Genomic DNA, 25,719 nt, shown 5'->3' with positions numbered 1-25,719 from the left:
TTAGACGATATGCATTGAGACTGCCTTCTTAATGGGCATGAAATAAAGAAGCAGGAAGTGTTCTGGGATGTGGAGTTCAGGCTAGTACAGGATACAGGTTGGGAGTATTATTGACCAACATCATAACGTTCCTTCCCCAGCAAGAAGGTCCCTAGTTCTACATTCTCATGATAAATTTCCAGCTTATTTGAACAGTTTGCTTATTTATCTTGGCCAAAGACCATACTGCAGTCATCTGGGCTAGACTACTGTAATGTACTCCTAATTGTTTCCCTTGAAATTGATCTGGAGCCTCTTTGGGTGGAAAGCTGATATATTAAAAAATACAGCCCCATCCATGTAGCTGTTCAAATTTTAATCCCCCAGTTCTTGGGCAGCAGCCTTGCACTCCATGTCCCTGTCTGGCAGTTGCTCGCAGTTGGACATAGTCGGCTTTCTCTCCCTGGGCTGAGTCAGGCACGGGCCGAAGGCAAGTCTTTCTTGTCCTCGGTTGTGGAACTCCCTGCCAGAGCCCCTTGCTGGCTGCCTTTAAGGCAAGCTGCAAGCCCTGTTTATTTCAGTTGGCCTATCCATGACTGTTTTATGGGCTCCCTACCTTTGTTTTTGCATCTGCTACCCTTTTGTTTTTCTCTTTCCTCTAACTAGTCAGGAATTGAATCTTTTGGGGCTGGCAGGTCCCTTTTGAATTCTGTGTGTATAGCATATTGTAACATGCTATTAGATTTTGCTTTCTACTTTTACTGTTTTGCATTTGGCTCTTTATGCTACTTGGCTTGCAATTGGTGCTTTAGAAAAGATCAAATAAATATATAATTGTGTCAAGTCTTATTTAGTCTAAGAAGGTTAAATCCTGTATCCAAATATAGAAGAGTGTGTTTATGGGGAAACTTAGTACTGAGAGAATTAGAAAGAAAGCTTCAATTAGAAGGAAAGCTGATTCCATGCCGTTTGCAATGCCATGTTTTCTTTAAGAGAAAACTTCCACTGTAATTAGCAAGAAAGTGCAGCCTACCGGCCAATGCATTACCTAACACAGAGCTCACTATTCAGTCTTAGAAATAGATCGTGCTTTTATATGCTCCTCTGGAGACTGACGATACTGTGAAGTCCAGTATCAGCAAAACAGAAGTCTAAACACAAGCAGAGTCAGGAAATCTTGTACAATAGATGATAAATAGTCATTTGGTTGTATGGCCACTTCAGGAGGAAGCGTGTAAATGTAATCGTGGAATACAATGGTCTGTGCTTCAAATGCTAGAAATAAAGTCTTTTTTCCATCCCGAATCAAATGATTTGTTACATATGTACCCAAACCCATGTAGATGATGTTGTTATTTTTGTTATGTTGGCTGCCAAGGGATTAACAGAAGTTCAGGTCTTTGTTCTAGAAACTGCAGAGGAATCAGCAAAAAGACGTGCTTCACCTCACCTTGAGATAAGTCTGATAACATCAACCAGGGGAATGAAACAACTAGAAGGAAGAGGAAGTATCAGCCAAGTGCTGTACAAAAAGCAAGGGTCTTAGTTCAAATATTGTCATCTGAAAATGGTTTATGGGCACTAAAACAGAGGAGTGGACCCAAGGGTAAGGTCATGCCACTTCGCTGAGCATTGGGAATCCAGGAAGTTACATATCATTCATCTAAGGAAGTTCCAATTGTAAAATACTATCAAAACCCAAGACGTTTAGGGCATCTTGGTCCTGCAAAACAGTAAAATTATTAATCACTTGACTAATCCACATTAATCAGTACAGCCTAGTAGCAGAATTATTAATCAGCTTGATGAACTGAGCAATCTTGCAAAGAAATGAGCCTATTTGGAATTTTAAAAGGGATGAAAGATAAAATGTAAAACACAATGACTGGAAAAGATGCAAAATCTCAAAACCAACATTATCTCTCATCTCACTGTTTGTAGTTCATCCATCTCCAACAAGACCAAAAACTTGCATGCAGGCAGGTATTTAGAAAGCAAAGTATTCATTCTCTCTGTGTGAGAAAAATTAATCTCTCCTTCCCACACAAAAAAACAGAGAGAAAAATAAAGCTAAAAAGGTAGATGTGAGAGGGGAAAGGAGAGTGAGTATTTGTTTCTTAATTGTGAGGAGGATTGTTGTAAACAAGTACAGAAACAGCATACAGCATTCCATCCAGAAATTTAAATGCAATCAAAACATGTAAGATACATTGGAAGATGAGGTAAGTGTCTTTGAGGCCTCAAGAAGCCTCAGGTGATTAAAGGGAATAACCTGGTGTGTATGGCACTGCCATCCCACTGAAGTGAGGAAGAGTAAGGCAGAGGGTAGTAAGGGTAGCTCAACCAGTGTATTTTAGTACTGGAAGTAATAAATAATAATTGTCAGTGGGAGCTGAGTGCTTCACTGACAAGAACAAGATGACAATAACTAACTTGTCCCAGATGAAGAACGAAATCTATTTTTTTTGTAGATACATGGATGGTTAATTGAAAACGTGTGAACATCAGCAATTACAGAAAACAGAGAAGGGTCTTTCTGTTAGCTGTTAATGCTATTTCCACTCCCTCAAAACGTGTACTGTATTTATGTTTCCTTCAAGGAGTGGCACAGTGCTCTGCTGTCTTCAGACACTTGTGTCTTTTGTGGCTCTCCAGGATGGAAATGTTCAGAACCTGAAGAAAAAGTGGCAGTGGTTCTGCTGAGGAAGGACCACCACTTTCTAGAGCAGGTTGATGACACAGGCTATTGAGTCCTTACAGAGAATTGTTTGTCTTCTGGTTTTAGATGGCTTTAATTCCTCCAAATTGCTCCTTGAATAATAGGAAAAAGGCAATTTGAATTTCAGTGACAGATTGGACATAACAGGTTGCAACTATTAGGTCTAATTTTACCATACTGAGAAATAAAATTGCCTAAACATAAACATCGATCACTGATGCAGTAAATTAATTTGTACAGAAAAAGTAGTTTAACTGCAGTGCACATTAAACATAGAAAATTTTCAAAATTACAGCTCTCTGAATTAATTTGTACACTTGTTTACTTGTTAAAAGCAAAGCGTAACTTCTCTTTCTTTTTTTTTTCTCCTCTGTGACTTCAAATTGTGAAAAGCAAGGACAGTCACTGATTGTCCAAAAACGACAGATAGAGCTCTGCAGCTATGTATGTAACAAGTTTGGGGTGGGTTTTTTTTTGTTTCTGAAGAGGTTAATAGAATTACTAAAGACCTCTGAAATATTGTTTCATTCTAGCAAGCAAATTCAGCATTTTAATAGGCTTGAATTATGTTTTGTTAAGAATTGGTGGTGTGAAGTAATTAAAAAATTTTACGATTTGGTTCAGCAATGAGTTTACATTCAAGTGTGTCCTCAGGCTTATTTAAACTGTTGAAATCTTCCAAACCGTTCCATAAAATATGTCATATGTATCTTCTTCCTTCTATTACTGTCTCTTTTAAAAAATTTGCTCATGCTACTATCCCACATTTCATATGGTATCTAGAGACTTAACATAGATGCTGGCCAACTTTTCTTCAAAAGCAATTGCTATTTATAATATGCTTAATATTTGATAAAATAAAAAGATCGTGCCTTTCTTATTTTAATGTAATGTTACTGATCACATGCAATCAAAATTGGGTATATAAGCTGTATAAAGGTTGCCTGAGTCACGGTGGAACAGGATCTGCCAATGTGGCTTATTTTGATGGTATCTGGTGTCTACTGTTTTTCAAGGACAGTAGTTCGATTCAAACACAATTCTGATAAGTGGCAGGTTTTCATGTCTTTAATGCCCTGACAAGGGCATCACTCTCAAGAGAGGGAGGTGAAACCATTTGGATGAGAATTTCTTCCCCTCTCCTTTGTGCTGACACACCAAGATAATGGACAATTAATAGCGAACCTTCTCTGCAGGGAAAGTCTAGGGTTATCACTAATAAAAGTGCTCATGAAGTGTTTGGACACAAAAGGGAGAGAAAAAATAAACAAAAAGTAGAAAGCAGGACCAGCACAAGGCGTAATGTTCCATTACATGTTTTTTCACCTAAAATTATGGAAAATTATTTTTCAGTAGCAGCATCTGTAACTTTTTAGACCTGGTTCACTGCTCATGACATCAGGCAAAGGATGAGAGAAATCTTGCCATTTGTATCTTTGTGGTAAGTGAGAAAGCTGGCTTGTGTATCTCCTGTTAGCAGGGCTGACTGCTCTTAGTTACTAATTGTGTCAAATTGTGCTGTAAAGTTTACCCTGGTAGGATATGGAGGACATGGCTAAATAAACTGCTTCTTCACCTTATCTTCTGATCCAAAAACAGGCTTTCAGAATGCTCTTTAGGATCACCTTCAGTCTCCTTGCTTCCATTTAGACCATAAGTGGAATTACTTTCCTTTTCTGGCCCTCCATGTGCATACTTCCCCTTGCTCTGGGGAAAGGCTGATTTACAGATTGTGAGTGTGTACGGCCCTCGGTTTTTGCTTCGCTGGGTGATTCCAGGAACTCTCAGAGGCCCCCAGAACAGTCCACCAGCCCTGTGGTCACCTAGAGAAGGAGTTACTGGAGGTCAGCAGAGCACTGCTCACACAAGTCAACAGGCAGACTGCCTTTGGGATTATTACAGGGGCTGTACCTGGGCACCAGATTTAGCAACTGATGGTGTGATTGTGTGCCTCTGTTGTCCAAGTAAACAAAGAAAAGACATACAATGTTTCCTGAAGTTAGACAAACCAAAGATTAGTCTAAACTGAGAGTGGAACAGGTTAACTGATCTTTCTCTAGCCTAAGCTTTCATTTGTCCCTAGCAGCACTGAGCTGTCAATACAGTGTACAGCTACTGATAAGTATGGGTTCTCCTCAGCCTGAAGAGATCTGTCTGATAAGATAAGATGGCCTTAAAAAAGAGAGAGAGAGAAAGTACGTTAACTGCTTTGACTGCAAAATACCCCCTGGTAGCCAGAGATAAGATACCTTGAGCTGCTCAGAAGACCTTAGACAGGATGTAAATGAAGCCAATAAAAAAAAAAAATCATTTCAAATCCAGCCGCTGTTCTGCTCTACTCTTATTTCCAGCTCTGACAGCAGAAGGCTTAATTTACTGTATTTCACACCAGGCTTCCATTCTACACTGAGGAAGCTACAAAGGGTTGTTTTAGATATAGGCTTTAACAAAGCAGAGATCTCTTTATTTCTGGAGAGGCCTCTATTTCAGACAGTTAATCATGAGTTTCAGCAGGCTTTGGTGAATGGAAATTATACAGAAGAGAAGGAAAATGCTGCCTTTTGCAAAGAATTTCCCCTTCTTTTTTATAATTAAATCACCCAAATAAACCTGTATTAATGTGACAAGACTGAATGAAGCATATGTATTTTAAATGCGACTCTTACCTTGCAGAATTCCACATGGAGGGACTGTTGTTCTGCAAGATAGGAAGACATGAGGTGTGACAGTTTACATGTGACAGCTTCATAGTAGGATTTGGTCTTCTGACCATTCTGAACTGGGAAATTCATTAGATTTCCCTTACAGGCTAGACCACCTGTAAATTAGTGGAAGCCACACACACCTACCAACCTGTGCCTATCCCATGGCACAGACATCCACATGTGTCCCCATTTAAGAAACCTGGGGAAAATGAGGGTCAGGGAGAAAGAGCTGTATTGTCGTGCTTGGTGTTCTGACTACAGTGAAAAAGTTCCTGAGACATGCTGCCCCCAGTGTGACTGTGCTGCACTAGTGTGAGTGTAAGCATTTGTCTGCCATTCTGGGCACTGACTTAGTTTAAAAAACAAGGCTACCTTTGCTTGGGGACATCACTTTCAACAGCTGCGCAGCATATCTGCACTAACAGCCAGATCTAAAAAAAGGGAGCCAAAAATGGGACGTAGTTGGACTGTAAGAGTATAACAGAATTGATTATCCAAAACCTACCTCTCTGGGTTCATCCTAATTTAGTAGGCACCTCTTCTTTTCATGAAAGGTTTCTCATATATCTGTGGTTTGGCAGTCTATGCAAACCACTCCAGTGTGAGTGTCTGGGTACCCATCATCTTTGAGCAGCCTGCTACAAAGAGAGCATCGTGCTAAGACCAGGACATGGTGGGCACTTTCAGCAGAAAGTGCTGTGTTCCTGTCTTCCCTATATAGGGGCCAGGTAGGTAGAATATTAAATGTCATGAAGCCTTGATTCAGTTCCCTCAGCATCCTGAGGGGATTCAAAGCCACGTTTCCTGCCTCTGAGCAGAGGGTCTTCAGTTGTGCAGAGGTCTCTTCCCATGGAAGCTGGGCTTGCTGAACCAAAGACGGTCCTATTCATAGGGCTGGTAGGAGCATATTTGAGGAGGAACTGTTAACCTGCTGAGAAGGGCACTCATTTAGTCCAGGGGTTCTTGCAGTCTGGAACTTGTGCTTAGGTTTATTTTTGTTTTCATCCAGTGCCTCTTTAATGTATTGAAGAGCCCAGTACTCCCCTCTCCCGGCTGAGTGCCCAAGCTGCGAGGTTGCAGACCTTTTCCTGGTCCCCCCCCAGGGCCCCATGAATCCTGCTTTCTTTGCTTCTTAGGCTCCTGGAGACACCTAAGTCCCTTTGCAGATCTAGGTCCAGGAGGTTTCACCTGTGTAAATAAGACTGCCACCACATCCCTGTCATTCTAAGAAATAAGCAGTTCTGTGTTTATTTACTGTATTTAATTCTAGCACACTGTAAAATAACACTGATATGATTTTGAAAGCATTAACTGCCTGCATTGCTTTCGCTTGATCTTCATTCCTTTTACTTTCCATTTCCTATAAAAGATCTTGTGATATCTTTGCCTGGGTTTCTTTCAGATGCAATTATTTACTCTCTTCTTTCTCCCTATCCTATATTCCTTTCTTTTGCTTCTCTAGACATTGCCTTCCTTCTTTTCTTTGTCCTATTTTAGCCCCCTGCAAAGTGTGTCTTGCTGTTCTGATCTAGAGGCAATGAAGCAATGAATTGGGGTGGTTGAAATGTAGGCACAGGTGGGAGGGACAGGCAGACATGATAAAAAGGGAAAGCGCCCGAGTGTGAGGTACACCTGCAGCAATCCCTGCAGACCTTCATGATTACACTCTAGATAAACTGAAAGAAGGGTGATACTCAAATAAGGACCTAGGGTGGTGCTTGGCATCTCAGGGGTTTCTGCCTGAAAATCCTGCCCAGGGGCTCCATCTTTTGTCTGAGCCTCCAGCTAGAGAGGTTTTGACAGCCTGCCCTTCTTCCCATGGAGTCTCGGGGATGTGTGGGAATGGGGATTTGGAAGGCAGCTGTGAAGCAGGGTCTTCAGCTCTCAGGGTCCAAACCTTGGGACCATTTGATTTTGGGAAGGAAAGAGAAAGAATGATACTTCTCTGACTTCGCACTCCTTATAATGTGACCTCCGAAAGAAAGAAGCAGTCAACTCCTTTTAACACCTGTACGCTACTGGAAAGTTACTTTGATGACTGGGACTGTGTTACAGGGGCTGCTGTCTCTGAGGCTTCTGTACACTTCAGCAGCTTTCAAAAGGAGCTGTGGCATGGGGGGAGGTTTGAGGGAGAGGGTTTCTGGTCCTATTCATGGTGATGCCTGGGGAGAGCATGACCCAGTGAAAGCAGAATGCAGAGAGAAGTATTGGAGTCCAGTGAAGAACCTGAACTGTTATCCCCTAGTCATTTGCTGTTCTTAATAAGCAGTACAAATACTGTTACCAACACAACAAATTATAATGATTATTTTCTAGCAAAGACCTGATTGACTGAATCACTACTTTTAGTACATGAGGTTGTTAATATACAGATTCTTAGGAGATCATTATTATGTGCAAGTTTGCTAGAGTATTTGAATGTTTTTTTTTTCTCTCCCATTATCCTGATTCTAAATGTAATTATTCTCAGGGTGATTTTTTTCTGACCCTAGCTTCAGATGGAACGAGCCTGGTGGTCTCTGACTCATACTGTACAAACAAACAAAAACAACTACTAAAAGAAACAGCAACATAACAGCAGAAGAAATACGGTGTAGATGTGTTTGTCACATTTAAGCAGTGGACAAATGAGCTAATTTGAATCGCTTAGTACTTGTATAGTCACAACTAAACAACCCCTGTAAATTAATTGTATGACATGTGATTCCCAATTATGTAAAGCAGTATAATAAGCTTTGAGAATGGTGGCTGTCATTAGTTATATGTACAGGACTGTGGAAAATTACTTATTCTTTCTCTTTGCCTAGAGAGGCAAAAAACACCAGCTTCCTCAAACAAGTAGAGAGTAGCTCTGTTTTCTTCTAGTTGCAAACTGGGTTTTTTGTATGATTTGAAAGGTGGAGCAGAATGCGAACTGCTTACATTTTCTTTAATTTGGCTATAGAAGATGGAATTCATTGGGCTCCGTCTGTTCAAGTGAACTTTAAGCAACAATCAAGGAAAACATTTATGCTCTTCTCTACATATGTAATAGTAATATGTCTTCTGAAGAAGACATAATGGAACTGGAGGCTTAGGTTACCTTAGGAGAGCAATACAGGAATGTTAACTACTTATGTAGGCATTAAAGGCATTTTATAAAAGCAAGCAGGTTTTTTCTGCAAGGTATTAAAGTGACTTATTTGTTGTTTCTAGGAGCTGCCTTTCTTCTGGTTATGAAATTTAAAATGGGGAAACCTCCCTCCCAGCTGTCTCAGTTCCATTCTGGTCAGGAACCCCTGTATGTTTCTCCCCCAGTAATCTAACTGTTAATGCATTTAATTGGTGGTCCCAAAGCAGTTCTGAAATATTGATAGATTTTAAAAAACATCTGTAAATTATAAATAATTTTTAAAGTTCACATTTCTCTTTTGAATGCCCATTACAGAGTATTAGTTTTCAAGACATTTAATAAGTTATGAGACAAATGAGTGAGTTTAATGTGGGGTCACTGATGTGAAAAAAATGTGATGGTTATATTAAAGTTGCAGCTTTTCCAAAACTCTGTACATTTCTATTGAAAGTAAACAGAAAATATTATGTAATAATGTATATTTTATTTAAAGTGACTTTAAAGGCACTAGCTGCTAATTCTGTTAAAAACTTCAAAACTGTAGTTTTTTTCAGTGACACATATGCTAGGCCATCACTGAAGTCATGTTAATCCTTAAACACTATCCTTTGATCTTCTAGTTATTTAGATCTATTCAGCACACAGCACAATATTGTTTTATTTCAGCAATATCTAACCTCTTCGTTTACTATTTATTCACACCTGCATATTCCCCTAAGATTCCTTATCTCATTTTCAAGGTAGCCCTGCAGACAATTAGTGGTGGTAGTAATATAAAATGTGTCCAGCACTAAAACCTGAAACGGCCATTACAAGTAAACTATATGATATATAATAACCACTTCACTCAATTACCTGCACAAAAATGCAAGGATTTAAAACTGTGGAGCTCTATCATACATCCAGTTAACTGACCTACCTACCTGCTATTTAGTCCTTCCTTTCTCATAATTCACATTCCATCTTGTATATGCCATCTGGTAAATTAACGAAGCTGTACATTTGTATGTGCTGTCCATCCCTTTTAATATGTTTGTACAAGCACATATATGTGTACATGGTGGTATATGAACAGGTCTTTGGCTGGTGGTGGGACAACAAATAATAACTACACAACAATTCAGGGCATATATGTGCATTCATAATCCATTTGCATGTGGCAGTATGTAGTAGATCTGTTTTATGTGCTGCTGCCTGGTATACTTGATTTGTCTTTTTTAGTATCTATTCCTGTCCTATGTAACCCATTGTTGTAAATTTTGTACCTGTTAAAAGAAACCTTGCTATTTAGTACTTCAGATGGGGTCCTGGGGGATAGTTTGTGACCAGTCTTCCATTACCATTAAGGGGGGCAAAGTAACAAGAAATCATCAGCAGGACCTAGAGCTGGGAGGTGTCTGTCCAGCTAAACTGCTGGGCTTTCTCTTTGGTCGGGTCCAGCAGCTTAAGCATTTTGTCAGCTCTGTGTTTCAGGGGGAGAAAGAATTTTTCTTGCGGGGATGGTTCAGACCTGGGAGATATGGGTTCTGTTTCCTCCTTTGCACAGATTACATTTGTAACCTGAGGCAAACTGCTCCAGCTTGTCTGTGCCCCAGTTACTTGAGCAGCAAAATAGGGAAAATAGAAAGCTGCTGCTTACAGGATATTGAAAATATTAATTTGTTCATATTTGTAAACTCTGTTCTATCAGAGGAACCTTGTGTATTATGGCACATAAAGGTTTGCTGACATTTGCTTTAGGAATGTGGCCATTTATCTAGTGGCAGCAAAACCATGTTTAAATCATACAGAAAAATAAGGCATGATAAAGCAAGTGCCCCAAAGCATATTCCAGCCAAAGCATGCATATGTCATAAACCTTCATGGTGACTAAATGACGTTCTTCTGAAGCGGTACTGTTAATTCAGTTCAGCAGCTCTAGGGATAAGATCACTTTTAAGACCTCACGACTACTGGGGTTGGCACATGAGTGGCTGGCTGCTAACTCCACAGAGGTGCTTTTGTGCTCTGATGCTTCCCCCTTCCTCCCTCCCCTTTCGTGGGATAACTCCTTCTGGTATTACTTCACTTTTCTGTTACTGAGCACTTTCCCCCATAAATATGACTGAACAGGTGTTACTCTGCTACTAACTGAGTTTCCAGCTGTCCTCCTCCAACACAGACCAGGCAAAATCTGTTGTTTCGTCCTATTAGGCAGACTAGAGAACTATCAAGTTTGAGATGGAGGTCTTCCTCGCAGGATACGGTAGTTTTGTTGCCAGAAGATGGTCAGGAAGGCCTGGCTGCCTAACAAAGACAGTCCTTCAGCTGCTGGGTGTAGTTCCAGTTTTGCATCCCCTTTGGCAGCAGCACAGAGACTGTTGCAGTGTGGCCAGCCAGCAAAATTAGGAAATAAGGACCTCTTTTATTTACTCAGGCTGCTGAATCATGGGCATTCCTGTCTGCTTGGAGTAAAGTCAGGCAGCTCTACTTTCCACTGGAAGTCTCAGGAGTGCTTGGTACTTTCATCTCAGAGTGTTCACACACTTGTTTTAATGTGCTTTATGGAAATGGTGAAACTCAGCAAGTACAGTTGGTGTAGAAAAACATCTGCACTAACTATTCACACACATTTGCATCTTTAAATAGACTTTTAGGCCTTGTTGCCGATTTTCAGCAAAGGTTTTTGGTTGTGTGTGCTAGAGCTTTCTTAGAGTCAGTGAGTGTGAAGTGACTGGTTCCAAAAATTAAAAATTTACATGGACATGTTAAGTGCATCACATTGAAACTCAGAATACTTGCCATAACACAAAAAAGACATTTACAGTAAGTAGCACTTAGTGAATGCCGAAGGAAAAAAAAAGTTGATACAGAAAATATACTTTAAAACTCCATAAACACTCTGTCGAATACCTGGAGCCCTATTCTGCCCTCAGACAGACTTGTACCACTCCTGGAGACTTGTATTTGTGCATCTGAATTTGGTCCAGAGTATTTTAAAACAGCTTGTTATAAACGTTAAAAATCAGTATTTGTAATGTTGTCATAGCTTGGTGGGTAGGTGTCTACAGATTTATATACATGTGGCAGTATGCAGAGTAGCAGCAAACTGTTGGTATTTTCTATGTGAGTGATTGGCAAAAGGGGGTGGGTTTGAAGTCCCTTACCCCAGCAGCAGGTCAAGCTTTACCCCCAGCACAGAGCCGACTCTGTGGTAAGTGCCCCTGGGAAAGTAGGAGTGGAGTCCACATCCTGAGCCTGCTAGTTAGCTGCAGGGACCTTCGTTGAGCTCCTCCGTCATGGCTTTGAGTGCCCAGGTCTGCATGCCTAATGCCTGCGCCCATGGAGTAGCCTCAGTGCAGGGTAGCAAGCTGTGGATCACTGCCATTTTGAAGGAGATGCTCTTAATGGTTGCACGTTAATTTTACGGGGCAGCATCTTTGGGTGGGGAGATGACAGAGCAGGCAGTGCCATCGCTCACGTCCTGCTGTAGCAGTAGTTACCCTTAGTCCAGGTTTCCTTCTTGATTGCTGTCCCCAGATCCATTCCTAGACAGCCCCTAAGCTCACCAGGTGTGTTAGTCTATTGCGCATCGTGTTCCCAGTGTTCAGGATGGAGTCTGCACCACAGAAGTCACTGCAGCAAAACATTTCCCTTGTCACAGAGGAAGGGTTTCGTAAGCCCTTCTTCGGGTTGCTGGTGGCTGACAGGCCCGGCTTTGGGAGCCCTTTGTGTGAGCGCAGCCCAGGGGCCCTCCTTCCGGAGCGCGGTGCCTGCCCACCGGTGCCCCTTCCATGAAAACTCTCTCCCACCCCGCCGTGCCGGGGGGAAGCTGGGGAAACGTGTTGGACGCATTGTTAGGCTCGTACTCAGGAAAATCCTGTTGTCCTCTGCCCTGTGCTGTGCGGAATTCCCCCTTCCTTGCTGGTTCTTCTGTAGTTTTGAGAGACTGAGAGGTTTTCACATTTCAAGTTAAAAGGACACAAGTTGGACTTGGAAGTGGTTTGCTCTTCTCCTTTTTGCACAAAGAGGATTACTCTGCAGAATTATTATGGGCTTGGATTAAAAAAACACAACAGCAAAGTGACATACAGAAACATTTATATTTGCCAGTTGGAAAGCAAGAACCATCTCTGTGCTATAGTTACACTATTTCCCCTCTGCTTTCCTTCCCTTCTATAAAAGCTGAGGAGAGACCCCCAAGCAAACAAGAAGAATTGGATGGGGGAAAGGGGCTGCCATTGCTTATGTGGTGGTCACACTCAGCACTTGATCCTGACCCTGCTGCCAGCCCGACCGCCCGGTGAGATCCACAAGCCAGGGGGAATTGTTGTATAATAGGTAAAACCGGGCAGGCAGTGGCCACAAAAAGGAGGTGATTTACTACTGTGTCAGTGATGGTACACTATTTATAACAGTTACTATATATTCCTCTAAACATTTATACAATAATATATCATTTCTGCATAGGATATACATTTTAATACTAAATTTGGTTACAAAATATGTTGCCTAGGCAGTCACAGACTATTTTTCTTTCAGTTGCTTGACATAAATTCCTGTTTATCAGCTGGCACTGGTTGTATGTCAGAAATATTTTGATTTTTAAAGGAAAAAAAGTTTTTCCACTTAAAAGGTCTGGCTGAAAATGATAATTTAAAATAAAATTTTTAAATGTAGAAAAAATGAACGCCTTTTTTCTGTAAATAGTTGTTCCACTGTTTTGATCATTTCCAGTTTTAGAGTAAAACCAAGCAATTTGAAAGGGCAATACACAGATTTACATTAAAAGTCTCCTGTGAATATTGCAGTCATTAACATACCAACTTAAAAACTCACCTGGCTGGTATTATTTAGTGTATATGGCAATGAGTAACTTTGCTTCAGTATATTGGGAAGGGTTTTAGCAGATGATAGTACTTTTGCTGGAAGGGAGAATTTTTATTTTCCAATTTTTATTTAAAAAAAAACCAAACACCTTTGTGTTCAGTTCACAGCCATGGCACTTGGGCTGGGGTTTGGTTTTGTTATTTAAATATGTATCATTAGTGCAGATTCATATGTAGATAAATATATGTATATATAATGTGTGTGTGCAAAAGGTGTTTGTAATTTGTGAAACCCTCCTCTGCAAGATGTAAACAAGAGGATAAAAACCCATGCAGTTTCCAACTTATCCTGAAAAGCATTGTGTCAATGGGCAGGCATCCAGCAATGGTGTTTGGTTGTTTTCTCAGAGTTAGATGGTTGCCATCTGGCACTGATAGTGAGATGGTGTTGTCATCAGTTTCTAGATGCAGGAAAGGAATGAATCCTCATCTGTTTCCTGTGGATAAGCAAGAGGTTGATAATCTAGTAAAATCTTGTTACTTTAAAGAACGCAGGCTTGGAATTTGTTTACACAAATACAGGCCGGCTCTAACTTTTATGTTGGTGTAGTAAATTTCTTGAGAGAAAGCTGAAGATGTTAAGAATCTTACTGCTTGGCAAGAATACCTTAAGAAAGATATTTTTCAAGAGGTTTATCCTGTCTTTTTCTGTACTGTAGTCAGTTTTACTTTTAAAAGGAAAAAAAACCCAAGCATTGCCCCTGGAAAGGAATAGAAGAATTATTTGATGTAGAGTGGTTTTTCAAGCATTCTTTTAATATTTTTAAAGAAGTTTTAGGTTAAGATAAGTATGATCATCATAGTGTTGTAATCTACATTTTTTAAAAAGGGTAGAAAAACTGTACACCACTGAAAAAAACCAGCTACTTGCCTTGTCTATAGATGAGGTAGTATCATGGATAACTAGTTGAATTAGTTATCTGGCTAGCATTTCTGTTTTGTCTTTTCCTTGTTACTCATGAATCATTCAGCTTTTACCTTAATTGTTTATCATTTTTCCTGTTTCCAGTTTTTTACAAGTTGCTTTGTCTGTGATCACCTCACAGTACAGGTTTTGCTGGACTGAGGAAGTTCAGCTGGCTGAGGCCTTTGCGAAAAGGAAGAAATGGTGGGCAACCTCTTGAACTTAAAAAGGAAAAAAAAATGCTGTTCACAACTGACCCTTTTGAAACTTTCTCATTTTCCTTGATCCTGACTGTTGGTTTGTTAGTTTATTCTGAACATTTAATGATCCAGCTGCCAGCTTTCAGTAACTGAATTGTATTGTTATTGGAGAAATCTGGTTGCACTTTATTAGTGAAAACATCACTGTTTATACTGTTGTCCTGTTCCTCCCCTGTAATTTTTCCTCTTACTGTTTAGAATAACACCCAAGTCTCTCTCAGTAATAGCCTATAAAAGATTTCTGTGTTCAACATCAACTTGAGGGGAAAAAAAAAACCAACCCTGTGGCAAAGCAGGGGGAATTTTTTCATTAAATGTTAGGCATGTGGGTTACTGTATTAATTTTAAATCATTCCTGTAATATTTTCTCCTTTCCTTTGACTCTTTGGATGCTCACAAAATATGCAAATCATTTTACAATTGATACAAAAGAAACATTAAATATATTAAAATCTGCATTTTAATAAAGTTGTCAATGTATAATGCATATCCTGCAACTGAGAAAGAATGATAAGAAAGCAATAAAAAGTTAATACAAGCACAGAACTATTTAATAACTTTTAATGTTTTACAGTCTGATAAAAATAAACGTGGTCTTGAAGCTGTGGATACAGGTGTAAGAAATACCCTAGTCTAATACATTTTAGCTATTTAGGAGTGGCAGATCTGTGTTGTTCATATGCATTTGCTATCTCCTTTGAACTGTAGGGATTAAGCTTGTGGGCATGTTTCTTTCTCATTTCAGATGGAGTGGATGTTGAGGATGACCCCACTTGCTCATGGCCAGCATCATCACCTTCTAGCAAGGACCAGACTTCCCCGAGCCATGGAGAAGGTTGTGATTTTGGTGAAGAGGAAGGAGGCCCAGGGTTGCCCTATCCATGCCAGTTTTGTGACAAATCGTTCAGCCGCCTCAGCTACTTAAAGCACCACGAGCAAAGTCACAGTGACAAGCTCCCTTTCAAATGCACATATTGCAGTCGTCTCTTTAAACACAAACGGAGCAGGGACCGCCACATAAAGCTTCATACGGGAGACAAGAAGTATCACTGCAGCGAGTGTGATGCAGCATTCTCAAGGAGTGATCATCTTAAAATACACTTAAAGACTCATACGTCCAACAAGCCATATAAGTGTGCCATTTGTAGGCGTGGATTCCTGTCGTCTAGTTCACTGCATGGTCACATGCAGGTTCACGAGAGGAACAAAGATGGCTCTCAGTCCGCTTCCCGGATGGAGGACTGGAAAATGAAAGACACTCAGAAATGCAGCCAGTGCGAAGAAGGCTTTGATTTTCCTGAAGATCTTCAGAAGCACATTGCAGAATGTCACCCCGAGTGTTCCCCTAATGAAGACCGATCTGCTCTTCAGTGTGTTTACTGTCATGAACTCTTTGTAGAGGAAACGTCTCTGGTGAATCACATGGAGCAGGCTCATAATGGTGAGAAGAAGAATTCATGCAGCATTTGCTCTGAGAACTTTCATACTGTGGAGGAGCTGTACAGCCACATGGACAGTCACCAGCAGCCAGAGTCGTGCAACCACAGCAACAGCCCGTCGTTGGTAACTGTGGGCTACACCTCAGTCTCTAGCACCACTCCAGATTCGAATCTCTCGGTGGATAGTTCAACAATGGTGGAAACAGCTCCTCCCATACCAAAAGGTCGTGGAAGGAAGCGGGCAGCTCAGCAAGTGCCAGATATCACTGGTCCTTCAAGTAAACAGGCAAAAGTTACCTATAGCTGCATTTATTGCAACAAGCAGTTATTTTCCAGCCTTGCAGTTTTGCAGATACACCTGAAAACTATGCATTTAGATAAACCCGAACAAGCCCATATCTGTCAGTATTGTTTGGAGGTATTGCCATCTCTCTACAATCTGAATGAACATCTTAAGCAAGTCCATGAAGCTCCGGACCCAGCACTGATTGTTTCTACCATGCCCGCCATGGTGTACCAGTGCAACTTCTGCTCTGAAGTGTTCAATGACCTCAACACCCTTCAGGAACACATCCGATGTTCTCATGGATTTGCCAATCCTGCTGCTAAGGACAGTAATGCATTCTTTTGTCCCCATTGCTACATGGGATTTCTTACAGATTCTTCTCTGGAAGAGCATATTAGACAAGTCCATTGTGATCTTAGCAGTTCCCGTTTTGGTTCCCCTGTGCTTGGAACCCCAAAAGATCCAGTGGTGGAAGTGTATTCTTGTTCTTACTGTACTAATTCTCCAATATTTAATAGTGTTCTTAAACTGAACAAGCATATCAAGGAGAACCATAAGAACATTCCTTTGGCACTGAATTACATCCACAATGGAAAAAAATCCAGAGCCATGAGCCCCTTATCTCCTGTAACCATTGAGCAGACCTCTTTAAAGATGATGCAGGCGGTTGGAGGTGCTCCTCCTCGTCCTGCAGGTGAATATATTTGTAATCAGTGTGGTGCTAAGTATACTTCCTTGGACGGTTTTCAGACTCATTTAAAAACACATCTGGACACTGTCCTGCCAAAACTGACCTGCCCTCAGTGCAACAAGGAATTTCCAAATCAGGAGTCTCTGCTGAAGCATGTTACCATTCATTTCATGATCACCTCAACCTACTACATCTGTGAAAGCTGTGACAAGCAGTTCACTTCAGTGGATGACTTGCAGAAACACCTACTGGACATGCATACATTTGTGTTCTTCCGCTGCACCTTGTGCCAAGAGGTTTTTGACTCGAAAGTCTCTATTCAGCTACACTTGGCTGTGAAGCACAGCAATGAAAAGAAGGTATACAGATGTACGTCTTGCAACTGGGATTTCCGCAATGAGACTGACCTACAGCTTCATGTTAAACACAACCACCTGGAGAACCAAGGCAAAGTACACAAGTGCATCTTCTGTGGCGAGTCCTTTGGTACAGAGGTGGAGCTGCAGTGTCACATTACTACACACAGCAAGAAGTACAACTGCAAGTTCTGCAGCAAAGCTTTCCATGCTATCATCTTGCTGGAAAAGCATTTAAGGGAAAAACATTGTGTTTTTGAAACGAAGACTCCAAACTGTGGAACTAATGGGGCATCTGAGCAGGTTCAGAAAGAGGAAGTGGAACTCCAGACCTTGTTGACAAATAGCCAGGAGTCCCATAACAGCCACGATGGCAGCGAAGAAGATGTGGACACATCTGAGCCTATGTATGGCTGTGACATTTGTGGAGCAGCTTATACCATGGAGACTCTCCTGCAGAATCACCAGCTTCGAGACCACAACATTCGACCTGGAGAAAGTGCCATAGTGAAGAAAAAGGCTGAACTCATTAAAGGGAATTACAAGTGTAATGTGTGTTCTCGAACATTCTTCTCTGAAAATGGGCTCCGAGAACACATGCAGACACACTTGGGACCAGTGAAACATTATATGTGCCCAATCTGTGGTGAGCGGTTTCCATCTCTTCTGACTCTTACTGAACATAAGGTCACACATAGTAAGAGCCTGGACACTGGAAACTGCAGGATTTGCAAGATGCCCCTCCAGAGTGAGGAGGAATTTTTAGAGCATTGCCAAATGCACCCTGACTTGAGGAACTCCTTGACGGGGTTTCGCTGTGTGGTGTGCATGCAGACAGTGACCTCCACGCTGGAACTGAAAATCCATGGCACGTTCCACATGCAGAAAACTGGAAACGGTTCTGCCGTGCAGTCCACGGGACGCACACAGCATCTCCAGAAACTGTACAAGTGTGCTTCTTGCCTGAAGGAATTCCGCTCAAAACAGGATTTAGTGAAACTTGACATCAATGGTCTGCCATACGGTCTGTGTGCTAGCTGTGTTAATCTCAGTAAAAGTGGTAGTCCAAGTGTCAACATCCCTTCAAGCAGTAACAGACAAGGCATGGGCCAAAATGAGAACTTGAGTTCCATTGAGAACAAAAGCAAGGCAGGGGGACTGAAGACTCGATGTTCTAGTTGCAATGTTAAATTTGAATCAGAAAGTGAACTCCAAAACCATATTCAGTCAATCCACAGAGAACTTGTTCCAGACAGCAACAGTACACAGCTGAAAACACCACAAGTATCTCCAATGCCCAGAATCAGCCCCTCCCAAACTGAAGAGGTAACCCTTTTTTCTTTGCTCTTGACAACTTCCATCCTTTTGGAAAAAATCCCCCTTTTTTTCAAGCTGTCTTGTCACTTCTCATCAAACGCTTAGACTGAACCATGTTACATTTCCATCCGTAGCCATTAGCTAGTAATTACTTGCTTCTTGATATGCCTTACATCTTGGATTGAATTGTGCGGAATAGGACTAATTCCAGTCTCCCTAGGATATTGTCTTCTGTATCACTGAGGAGACCTATCTTCATGCCAGCACAACTGAGATCTGGAATCTTACCCTAGCTCCCTTACGTGCTGGAATCCCCAGCTAGAAGTTGTGCTTACGGCAGAGAGCATTAATAACAGAGGAATAGAATACAGGGAGCCAGAATGCTGGCATAAGGGGTGGATTTTTAAAAAATATTTGTGAGCAACAAATTGAGGGTTTTTTTTGTAAATTGTGTTGTAGACATTCATTTTCTCCTCTTATAGCATATTTTGATTAAGTAGAAGTACAACGCTAGCCTAAGGTAAATTGGGAAATCAGTCCTTTGGATGCAATTGCTTGTGTTTTTCTTTCCATTCCTGATGAACAACATTTTGATGTCGCTGAAACACCTAGTGCGTGATGATTGAAATCCCATTCATGCAGCATAACTTAGAAAGTAAATATCAAACTCTTGAAATATTTCATCTGCTTCCTTAGTCACCAGTGACCAAGTAATAACACCTGTATATGGGAAGGTAGGGGGGGGTCATGTGCTGAGGGAATCTGTTTTATCTTCAGAAATATCATCAGTAGAATGACTTAGAGTTAATATTTTAGGCATGGTGTCTTGCATAATGACCCCTTACAGTTCAAGAAACCTAAAGACACAGCACAGACAAATGATAAGAAATAATAGCTTTTGTTTCAAGAAAGCTTTTAGCCTGTAATGGTACAATCAGGGTGCAACCGATTGCTGTGAATGTGTATGGATACCGTGTGTCTGGGGAGCTGCAGCTCTTCCATCACCTTTCTCACTCCCTGTTTGTGAGCCCATCTGTTGGGTAGGAAATCTCGCAGCTTGTCATCCAACAGTGTTGTGCAAACTGGAGGGCAGGAGGGAGGCAGAGAGGGAGGAGGGAAGACAGAAAAGGATATGTGAACCAAGAGGTAGGTATTTGTGGAGCTGCTGAGAACATAGATGAAGATAGGCTGGGAGAAGGCCGCTGGGGTAGCACAGGGCCTGGAGTGCCAGGAAATGGGAAGTGGAGGTGGGAGACGAGGGTGAAGTACCAGGCAGGATGCATCTGCCAGGGAAGGTCCCTATGTTTTCATGACTTCTGCATCTCTAGTTTGCACATTGGGTGGTGGTGGGGGACACATGGGGAATAGGATGTGGTGTGGGGTTTATGGAAGGAGCAGGTTGTTAGACTGAGAACTGCAGGTCTAAGAAATACCTTCTTTTCAAAGAAGAGGGAAAAGGAATGGCTCCCATTTGCTGCAGATCGTCCTGTAGTACTGCTACTGGGTGGGAACCACAGGATTAGCAGCTGCATGGTTTTGGTAGTTCAGTCATCCCGGTTTCTGTTTCTGTCATCTTTCCCCAAATGACTACATGAAATCTCTCTTCCCAGCCCTGTTGGAAGCCAATTCCTGCTACCTCAAGCCAATTCCAAGCTACCTCAGAGTCATGTGTGTTAAGACAGTTGCCGTGATGTTACCAACTTGTCTTTCTCTTGCTTGTAAACTAGACAAAAAGAGGTTTGCGGGTCTATTGTGGTGATAAGGTCAGTTACCTTCAGTGTCATCAGTGAATCTTCTTGTACTTGGATTAGGTATAATCAGGGTTCCTATGTCTTCTTCTGATTGGCATCATGTTCCCTCTTCTTACTCATGTCGATTTTTCTCTTAGAAATGTATTTAAGATGAAAAAGCCTTTTAAACTACAGCAAGATTTGTGAATAGCATTTACCTGCTTTCAAATCACCATTTGTCCCTTGCCCCCATTCAGTGCTTGCAAATGATTTTTTTCAGTGTCTGTGGTTCTAGTCTCCACACAAGTAACGTAGACTTTCAGATTCTTTTCTCATGGGAAGAACAAAGCTATCAAGTTCCTGATAGAGCATTAATACTTCTGGAAACCATAAATGCATGTTTGTAAAATCCTGAAAGATAATTTATTTTTCTAACAGATATTATTGGTTTCAAATTGTAGTGACGCAAGCATTATAGCAATGAAAATCAAAATTGAAAGTGGTAATACACAAATGTTTAACAGTATAGAGTGGATGTCCAGGCTGAGGGAAATGAAAACATAAGCATATAACACAAACAGTAAAAACAAATTGGATTTCTAAAGTTTTTTTATTAGTCAGTGACTTTGCTACTGCACTGGAAGGATATTTCTTGAATTGAATGGGATGTTGAAGATGGCTACTTAAACATGCTATTTTGGGGAAATTTTCAACAACAACAACAACAACAAAATCATAATATTAAGGAGTGAAGGTTTCATTTGCATTATTGAGAGTCATGTGGTTTGAGATTTCAACCTTTATATAAAGGAAATTTCTTTCCTAAGTCAAGAAAAATATGGAGACCATTAGTAGTGCTGAATACCCTTTGTTACTCAGTAATAGATACTATGGTAAGAATACTATAAAATACCTTTTTAAGATAAAAGATAACACTAAAAAATGTCACTTCTGGCTTCTTTGCCAAGTATTCTTATGGTTGAACTTGAAAACTTCCCTTTTAGCCTGTACTCAGTGACATGATAGGGTGCAATTATCTTAACATGGTATAATGTCGTCAGCCAAGCCCATCACCTGCTGAGCTCACCCTGTTTGCTAAGTGAAAGATGTTGACCTGAATCATCATCACTGAAAGTTACCTTTCAGTTGGAGTGGGAAATGACGGGCAATGCTCATCATTGGTTACAACTTAAGGAACGGGTCAGAACTCTTTCAGCCCTGTAAGCTGTCAGACAAGTCGAACAGGCAGATTGTGGATAGCTAGCTATTGCAAAAGCTCTAAAATTGGTAAATCTGTGATTTATTCTTTGAGCTTAATGAGATGCTGAATGCAGGTTGTACATTTCTTGTAAAGATCTTGAATCATTGCAAGCACACTGTTGGGCTAGGATAATAACCTTCTTGGTGATAGTTAATATTTAAAAGTGGAGAACAAGGTCTGATACGATAGTGAATCAGGAACTAGACATCAGTCCTTTTTCTGTCACTCGTTTGCTTTGTTGATTCTGACAAATCTACATGGAACATCTCTACTTCATTTTCCTTACTCAGAAAATAAGACTGATAGTTCTTGCAAAGTGTGCTGCCACACTTAATTGTGATACATTGCTTTGTAAAGCACTTGAAAGATGAAAAGCAGTATTCAGGAAAAACTGTGTGGCCTTGCTTCTCTTGTTCCTCCTTAATACACTGTTGTGCACCTAATGAGAGAACTCCTGACTCAGCAGAAGGTGTGCCCTCACTTCTTAAGCTTTGCGACTTCTGTACATGCAGAATCATACCGACGTAAATGTATGATAATAGTTCTATTGTTAATTGCCTAGCCGGCAGGGGAGGAGGGAATGGACTCCAGCTTGCACCAACAGTTTACTGGTAAAACCTATTATGCTAGTGTATCCATATGTGCAACTGTACTCAGTTTGGAGTCCTGTTGGTAACTTCCAGAGTAGCTGCTCAGCAATCATAATTGCTTCTGTAAGTAGCTTAAGTTTGTGTCACTTTGTTCCATGAATATGAAGCTCATGTGAATACTGTATTACCTGTGGCAATGCAGACAGTCCTTCATTAATAATACAAGAACACTTTGGGTTTTCTGGTCCTGAGAAGAGAAGGAGCAGTGCAAGTACACTGCCAAATTACTAAAGGAATAAAGATGCTTATTTAGGTGTTGCAAAAGACTTGCAGAAACTCACTGTAGTAGAGAGTATCAAAAGTGCTGCACAAAGGAGAGACCTAGCAACTGTCACACCAGCTGAAGAAACAGAATAAGTCTGAATCTGGGGCCGCTCTTCTGTCCTGTTGTGGTTGTGCAGAGCTGTATGCCAGGATGGGCATGTCACAGCAGGGGACACTGGGCACATCACAGCACCATTCTGGAAGGAGCCGTGAAAGTGCAGGCTGACAATGAGCTTGTAGAGACGGGGTCACAAAATTCAGATGCTGCGGAGAGCAGGTGGCTCCTTGAAACTCAACTTATTCGACCTCAGATGAATCCAGAAATGGTATCACCCTGGGAGAAAGAATGAAGCTCAGGTAGGTGTACTGTTTCATCATTACACTGTTTTCTCTTTATTCATGGGCCTTGAATCTACCTTTATTCTCTTACTATTTTTCCCCCTTCTCAAAACACTGCCAGACTCACAAAGACAGAAAACAGGAACTGCCTTTTGAAGTAGCTGGTTTGTTTCAACAGCATGCACTGGCAGTCAGAGGCGGAAAGAAGAGAGAAAAGACTGTGAGCAACCCAGAAATGTTCCCAGATGCATGCTTTTGGCAGGGCAGGCAATAGCATTTTAGCAATATAAATCACTGTGCTTTTAACTGAAAAAATGCACTGAAATCAATACTCATGCATTTAATTGAAATACATAAAGAAATTAAAATAATCCTCCTCATCAGCAATCCAAGTCGATCATTCTGGCTACAGGATTTTTTATGAATAAGCACATAAACTTGCAATGTAAACGTAAGAAGTAGTGCTTTGGATTTCCTGTCAGTGAATCCAGGCCCAGAACAAGTGATTTTCATGCTGGATTCTGGATCCAGGGACAGAAAAAGGTAAAGAAGGTTTGTTGCTGGCACAAAGATTTGGCTTTGAATTAGTTTGTGGAACTAATATGTGGCAAATGTATTTTCTGCATCTGGAGTTTCAGAATGAGCTCACTATAAATACCTTTTTTGTCTTTCATTGTTTTGACATTGCTCTCAGGAAAATGTTATTTAAGATGTGACCATATGTATTTTTAGGAAAGGCTACCCCGTTTCTCTTGCCACAGTAGGCTTCCTTCACACTACACTATGCTCCAATTTCTGGTAGTAACACTGCCATGAAGTGGTTAACAGGATAGAGGCTTAAGCATTTCTCTTCTCTTTGTCTTTACATTTTCAGTAGTGAACTGAGATAGCGCCTCTCAGAATTTAACAAGGATAGTGTTAGTTATTATCCTCTTGCTGTAAATCCTTCCAAAGGTAAACAGCAAACTTCCCACCTCCTCACACACACCATGAATTCAGTCTGTGAAAGGAAGGCCATATGTTGTCTGGGAGCTGCTGAACAGAGGGGTAATTGTAGTGTTTGCTTAGTTTCCTGTCCACTGATCATTAAAATCTAATAGTTTGTCTGTCTTGTTATTTGTCAGAGGCTTCAGATGAGGAATTTGGAGAGGCACCTTTTTCACACCTGTGGAAAACTTTGCATGAGGAGAAGAAAGGATAACATATTCTCCAAAGTTTTCAAGAACACCAAACCAAGATTTCTGTGATACAGTGTGGTGGTGGTGGGGAATGCCTGCTTGAAGAAAGGCAGAAGAACTAGAGAGGGACACAGGAATGTGGATGAAGAACTTAAGCATCTCTAGAGAGGGCAAATGTAGATTCAACAAAGCTTTATGAGACAAAACATCCTGAGATGTATACTCCCAGCAGGTCAGCTGTGCAACCCACTGTCCTCATGAGGGTTTCACGGTGCGTGTATCTGTTGGCCAAGTGACCAAAGTAACATGCCACAGTTTCCCTTCTGCACAGCCCCAGAAGAAAATCAGAATAGTTATGAGTATTTGTATTCTGACATCAGAACTGGGTAGAAACAACAAGAAATTTCCCCTGTTTTTCTAGCCTGAGTATCTTTAGGAACAAGATACGGGAGATCATGGCATGTCTCTTTTTGTCTGCTGGTTTTCATACCTCTAGAGAGTTCTCTCTCTTCCCCTTCTTACTTTTGGACAACTCTGGGTGACTTTCAAGAAAAACTTAGTAGATGAATAGGAATCTCAAAACCTATAAAGTTTTTACAGCGTTTGGGAAGAGAGGTGACCCAGCAGTTTATAGAATCCAGACAGGAAAGAGGCCTTTTAGAGATCCAAACCAGGAAGATGGCTTTAACTGAAGTTTATATTTGTTTTTTATACAAAATTCAATCAGTCACAGCAGATGAATCCATAAGAACTCGTGATCTGTTCTTTGTGGTGCTCACAGACCACCTTCTCAAGTGACTGTAAACATTTTGAGAAGTTTTTTACCACTGCTTAATAAAGTTGTTTTACATAATGTGTGTATTACTTGTCTCATACAACAAGCATAACACAGGAATTTGTTGCTCTGTCATCAAAGAAATAAAATGAGCTAACCATTAATTTAAAATTTATATTTAGCCCCAGTACTGATTGTTTCACAAAGTTCTACAAAATGAACATGAATGAACCACCTGATATGTAGCATCTTGTTTCTTTGACCTCCCATAGTTCTGTGATGACTAGTAATTGATCTTATACCTGATTGTTCAAAACCCTTAGGTACTTTTTTTTCCTCCCAAACCCAGCTTTCATTCATTCCGTTTCCTGCATTGCACTACAGATTATTGTATAAAACATTACATGTAGTATTTTATACAGTGTGTTCTGCTGTATGTGACAGCAGAAATGTGTCTCCTGCTGACATTTGTCTTGCCATGGGACATTTCAGGACAAGAGGCAGTGTGCTGACGCGGAAGTCCCAGACATAACTTATATGACCAATGTGATCGAGTTAATGCCACTTTATTAAAGGATACACAGCAATTTATAGTCTCCCATAAAGTACACGCGCAGCTACTTGATTGCTAATAGGCTAAAGCTACTTGTCCACGCTCCCTTTTGCCCTCTATGATTGGTCCTGTTGTAGTGTCCACACGCCGCTCTCCTACTAGGCAAACATCTTTGTTTTTCAGCAGTCCAGCTTCCTTATCACTTTGCTATGCATGCAGTTTCTCAGTCCCTTGCACGTGTTCTTCACAACAGCAGTGAGCACAATTTGACACACAGGAGGTTCCCTCTGAACATCAGGAAACACGTTTACTGTGAGGGTGACTGAGCACTGG

General features: G+C 41.0%; 1 protein-coding gene and 1 long non-coding RNA gene across 2 annotated transcripts in view; one reads left to right on the top strand and one right to left on the bottom strand.

Annotated features, from left to right (window-relative positions):
* Window positions 1-25,719, top strand: part of ZNF521 (zinc finger protein 521) — a 214,898-nt gene that overhangs the window by 60,274 nt on the left and 128,905 nt on the right. The window contains exon 4 of the mRNA XM_026842241.1: window positions 15,293-18,645. Coding sequence (XP_026698042.1) covers window positions 15,293-18,645 — 3,353 coding nt within the window. The remainder of the gene's footprint in view (window positions 1-15,292; window positions 18,646-25,719) is intronic.
* On the bottom strand, window positions 9,110-25,549 carry LOC113476532. Its single transcript, XR_003397747.1, has 3 exons — window positions 25,443-25,549; window positions 18,925-18,933; window positions 9,110-9,121 (listed from the first exon to the last, which is right to left on the bottom strand). It is a non-coding gene; the product is annotated as an uncharacterized LOC113476532 (long non-coding RNA).

The sequence above is a fragment of the Athene cunicularia genome, assembly GCF_003259725.1.
Source record: "Athene cunicularia isolate RWA chromosome 2 unlocalized genomic scaffold, athCun1 chr2_part1, whole genome shotgun sequence".
Taxonomy (NCBI): Eukaryota; Metazoa; Chordata; class Aves; order Strigiformes; family Strigidae; genus Athene; species Athene cunicularia.
The sequence above is the reverse complement of the archived record's forward strand: the minus strand, read 5'-3'. Positions and strand labels throughout refer to the sequence as shown.